At 63.5% G+C, this 4,990-nt stretch overlaps 1 protein-coding gene across 1 annotated transcript; it reads left to right on the forward strand.

Moving 5' to 3' along the window:
• Window positions 1-248: 248 nt before the first annotated feature.
• Window positions 249-3,055, forward strand: NPTX1 (neuronal pentraxin 1). Its single transcript, XM_068655125.1, has 5 exons — window positions 249-775; window positions 900-1,107; window positions 1,384-1,628; window positions 1,736-1,915; window positions 2,007-3,055. The coding sequence occupies exons 1-5, from the start codon at window positions 323-325 to the stop codon at window positions 2,226-2,228; spliced, it is 1,308 nt and encodes a 435-aa protein (XP_068511226.1). The 5' UTR covers window positions 249-322; the 3' UTR covers window positions 2,229-3,055.
• The last annotated feature ends 1,935 nt before the right edge of the window (window positions 3,056-4,990 follow it).

Below are 4,990 nucleotides of genomic sequence, written 5' to 3' on the forward strand. Positions count from 1 at the left end.
CCCGTACGCCCCCCCCCACACCCCCGCAGGTGCCCGCTGCGGCTCCTCCGTGCGCCCCCGCTCCGCTCTGGCCCCCGCACGCTGCCGCTGCCGCTCCCACCCGCTCACATTCACACTCACACTCACGGCCACACTCACACGCTCCCCCTCCCTCACGCCCACCCCCGCGGGACCCCCCCCCGCCGGGCGGCCGGGATTCCACGCGCCGTGACGTCAGGGCTCGCGGCCCCGCCCGGGCGCTATAAGAGGGGCCGCGTGCCGCAGTGGGCCCGGCGGAGAGCGGCGGAGCCGGCCCCGCACCAGCCCCGCACCCGGCCCCGCCATGGCCGCGGCGCTGCCCGCAGGGGTCCCGCTGCTGCTGGCGTTGCTGCTGGCGCCCCGCGGCCGGGCGCAGAGCTTCGGGCAGACCCGCTTCGTCTGCACCTCGGTGCCGCTGGACGGGGACGTGTGCGCCGCCACCGCGCCGGGAGCCGGTTCGGCCGAGGAGCTGAAGAGCACGGTGCTGCAGCTGCGGGAGACGGTGCTGCAGCAGAAGGAGACCATCATGAACCAGAAGGAGACGATCCGCGAGCTGACGGCCAAGCTGGGCAGGTGCGAGAGCCAGAGCGTGCTGGACGCGCTGCCCGGCGAGCCCAAGGGCGGCGGGGCCGGCAGGAGGCAGCCCGGCTTCAACAAGAACACCATGGGGGACCTGTCCCGGGCACCGGCCGCGGAGACCCTGAGCCAGCTGGGGCAGACCCTGCAGACCCTCAAGACCCGCCTGGAGAACCTGGAGGTACGCGGCCCGGCCCGGCTCGGCTCGGCTCGGCTCGTCCCCGTCCCGCCGGCGGCCCCCGGGGCGCGGAGCCGGGCGGTAAGTGCGGCGGTAACGGCCCCGCTCCCCTGTTCGCTCCTTGCAGCAGTTCAGCAGGATGAACTCCTCCGGCCAGACCACCAACCTGAAGGACATACTGCAGAATAAAATCGACGACCTGGAGAAGCAGGTCCTGTCCCGGGTGAACAGCCTGGAGGAAGGCAAGTTCAACCCCAAGAACGAGTCCGAGGAACGGGGCAAGATCGAGAGCACCCTCACGTCGCTGCACCAGCGCATCAGCGACCTGGAGAAAGGTACCGGCCGCTCCTCCGCCCCGAGCCCCCGGCCGCTGCCCGCGGGACCCCCCCCCGGTGCCCACCCGGTGCCCACCCGGTGCCCGGCGGCAGGAGCCGGGGGCACTGCGGGCACTGCCGTGCTGGGGATTATGGCCCGAGCGGAGCCGTGCCGGAGGGATTTGCTCCTCGCTGCCGTCTCAAGGCCCGTTGCATAACGGGGTGGGGAGGGGGGCAGATTTTTCCGCCCCCCCCTCAGCGGGTAGCGGGGGGTCCCAGCACGCCTCCGCCCCGCAGGCCAGAAGGACAACCGGCCCCCGGACAGGTTCCAGCTCACCTTCCCGCTGCGCACCAACTACATGTACGCCAAGGTGAAGAAGAGCCTGCCCGAGATGTACGCCTTCAGCGTCTGCATGTGGATCAAATCCAGCGCCTCCCCCGGCATGGGCACCCCCTTCTCCTACGCCGTGCCTGGGCAGGCCAACGAGCTGGTGCTCATCGAGTGGGGCAACAACCCCATGGAGATCCTCATCAATGACAAGGTACGGCACCGGGGGTGGGTATGGCACCGGGGGGCTGGCTGGGAGGGGAGGGGGAGGCTGGCATCGCGGGGAGGGGGGACCACCACCACCCTGACCCCCACCCCTAGGTGGCCAAGCTGCCCTTTGTCATCAACGACGGCAAGTGGCACCACATCTGCGTCACCTGGACCACGCGGGACGGCGTGTGGGAGGCCTACCAGGACGGCACGCAGACGGGCAGCGGCGAGAACCTGGCTCCCTACCACCCCATCAAGCCCCAGGGCGTCCTGGTGCTGGGCCAGGAGCAGGTAAGGGCCCGGCGGAGGGGTGGGCACGGGGCTCTGAGCCCTGCCGGGTACCCCCTGTCTCCTCCAGCCCTGACAGCCGCCACCCCCGCAGGACACGCTGGGCGGTGGGTTCGATGCCACGCAGGCCTTCGTGGGGGAGTTGGCCCATTTCAACGTGTGGGACCGTAAGCTGAGCCCCGGCGAGGTGTACGGCCTGGCCACCTGCAGCAGCAAGGCTCTCTCGGGAAATGTCATCGCCTGGGCTGAGGCCAACATCGACATCTACGGCGGGGCCACCAAGTGGACTTTCGAGGCCTGCCGCCAGCTCAACTAGGGCCACGGACAAGCGAGAGAAGCCTCCTCATTGGGTTCTTTTATTTATTTTTGTTTTCCTCCTTTTTTTTTTTCTTTTCGTTTTTTTTTTTTTTTTTTTTGCGCAAAAACAACTGAGAACGAAGCCACGGGGCTGCCCGCCCCCGGAGCCCCACGACCGTCTGGTTTCTGTCTTGCCAACGTCCTTCAACGCCTGCGTGCCTTGGCCTGGCGCGGCTGCGCCCCGTCCTGCCCCCCTGTCCCCCCCCCGGATCCGGCTCCCTGCTTCGCCCGGTCCCGCTCCAGCCCCGGGCATCATCGCCTTAAAGGCTGCAGCGGAGCGGGGCTCCTCTCCCTGCAGCCCCCCGGGGGGGGGCAGCACTCCGGAGCCAGTGGAGGACTGCAGCCCCCCCAATCCGCTCGTGCTCCCCCCCAGGGCCCCTCGCCACCCCTGGAGCTGGGGCTCTGAGGTGGCGAGGACCCCCCCCCCCATTTTCCTTCCAGCCCCGGGAGGGGCAAAACCTGTGCCCCCCCTGGTTGTCACCGCTCCCCCAGCACCACAGCCATAGCCCCGGGCTGCGGGGCAGGAGCGGGGCCCCCCCAGCCCCCTCGCTCCCCGACCTGCCTCACTCAGGTACGTGCTCCCGGCCGCTGCCTGCAGCCCCCCCAAGGCCTCCTCCGCGCCGTAGCTGGTGAAAAAATAGCCTTTACCGTCCCCGGGAAGGTTAGCTACCACTGAGAAGTCTGAAGCCTTTCTGCTTTTGATAATACAATATATTGTTTCTCTTACTGTAAAAGGAAGTTTATTACCAATAATAAAAAAAAAGGTATTTTTATGAAGAAAAAAAAGATTATAGAATTAAGCAGTGCTCCCTGAGAAAAAGTACTTTGAGATTCTGCAGGAAAAAAAAAAAAAAAGAGATAAAGAAGCGTATTTTGAAATAAATGCATTTTGTATGGTTTCCTTTTCTAAACTCCTGGTTTGTACTACAGATCGCAGAAATCACCCCGCAGCCCCCCCCCCGCTGAACCCTCCCCGGGGCAGTGGGGGACGAGGCCGAGAATTCCCACAGGGCTCCGGAGCCGCCCCGACCACCTCCAGCGACGGCAAAATCGGCGACGCGGACGGGGCCGAGGCTGACGCTGGTGAGGAGCACAGGGCAGCGACACGCACACCAGATCGAGTTCCCTTGGTACGAACTGCGGCTCAGGGCAGCGTCTTTTAACTGTGCTCTTTTTAAAAAAAAAAAACATCTCGAGTTAATTTGAGTTGCTCTCAAGAACCTGTTCCCGTCAGCAACGCGCCAAGCACAACCTGCTGAGAACGAGACCGCCGAAAGGGTTGAAGCTCGGGTCCCGCTCGCGTCTGATCTGCCAAAAAAAAGGGTGTGATACCAACGCAGTGTACATAGTGTATAGTAGGGGAGAGAGTAAGTGTATCTCAATCTGTCGTTATTTTGCTAACCAAAGCTGTAAAATTTCCTATTACTTGCTATTGTCTCCTTTGGATTTTGAATGGGTTACGATATGCCACGCATCCAGTCCGCATCAGCAGTTCTGACAATGCACTGTTTCTACTGATACTCATGCTTTTTCCATTTTATTGCCGAGATTACATGAATTGTTGACTTTATTTTTACACAATAAAGAGTGAAGAAAGACAGTGGGCTCTCTGAGGTGCTCTGTCAGCTGCCTGGGCAGCCCCTGCTCAGCCCCCCGTGCAGGTCCCCTCTCTCTGCAGGGAAGACTTTTGGTGTACGCAGGGATTTCTGCCTGCTCTGGAGCCGAGCCGTGCCCAGGGGGCTGCCTGCACCACCTGCAGCTCCACAGCTCATCCTTCCCTGCTGTGTGCAGCACCAGCGAGCACAGCAGTGGTTTTTTCTTTTTTTTTTTTCCTCATTGCTGGAAGACTCGGGCTGGAAGCCAAAGTTCCTCAGGCTCTCCGTGAAGGCGACACCCGTGTCCTGCAGCGAGTGCTCCTGCAGCCCCACTGCCACCGACCCTAACCCTGGGGGGACCCTACAAGGCACCTGGGGTGCGGGGTGATGCTGGGGCACAGCCCCACAGCGGCTGCCCCTGTGCCACTGAGGCTGGGATGTGGCCGTACGGGGCAGGCGGCATTATTTCCTGCTATTGCTACCCATTCCCACTTGTTGCACACCCGCTGCACACCAGGCTTGCCAGATGAGTTGCTTTTAGCACCGAAGATACAAGTAGGAAGGCTGCAGCGTGCTCCTAATAACCAGGCAGAAACAATTCCCCCCGCAGCCCACTGCAGATGGAAGGGGAGATGGATGGTGCTGCAGCCTCGGGCACCGCCAGCCCCTGGGGACACCGGCGCTCCCTTCCTTGCCCCATAAGAGCAAGGAGGAGGTGGCACAGCCCCAGGGGCTGCAGCTGGCTGGAGAGTGGAGCTCTAACCACAGGAACAGACCCATCAGCAAGGGGGAAGCGTCCCAGCATCACATCCCGACGTGCTGACAGTCACCATGTGGAAGGGATGGGGAAGGCAGCGAGCCAGGACCCAGGCATGGACAGGGGGCACGAGGGGCCATGGGGACACCGTGGTCCCAGCTCCGTGGGGCTGGTGAGGGCACAGCCGTGGTGAGAATCCTGCAGGCTTTTGGGCTGCATCTGCACAAGCAATGGCTGCAGGCATTGCAGCCTCTGCTGCTGACTCCCCTGACCATGCCCCTGGGTTCCCCGTGCCCACCTCCTCCCCCAGTGGGTGCCCCCCCACCATAAAACCTGCGTTCCCTCAGCACGCTGGCTCCTGTGGCTGCT

The sequence above is a fragment of the Anas acuta genome, chromosome 18 (assembly GCF_963932015.1).
Source record: "Anas acuta chromosome 18, bAnaAcu1.1, whole genome shotgun sequence".
Classification (NCBI taxonomy): Eukaryota; Metazoa; Chordata; class Aves; order Anseriformes; family Anatidae; genus Anas; species Anas acuta.

What these genes read in the sequence shown, in the direction of transcription:
- NPTX1 (XM_068655125.1), top strand. Translation starts at nt 323, where the DNA reads ATGGCCGCGGCGCTGCCCGCAGGGGTCCCGCTGCTGCTGGCGTTGCTG. An exon ending in AGATCCTCATCAATGACAAG is followed by an intron (nt 1,629 to 1,735) that starts GTACGGCACCGG and finishes CCCCACCCCTAG; the next exon opens with GTGGCCAAGCTGCCCTTTGT. An exon ending in TGGTGCTGGGCCAGGAGCAG is followed by an intron (nt 1,916 to 2,006) that starts GTAAGGGCCCGG and finishes CCACCCCCGCAG; the next exon opens with GACACGCTGGGCGGTGGGTT.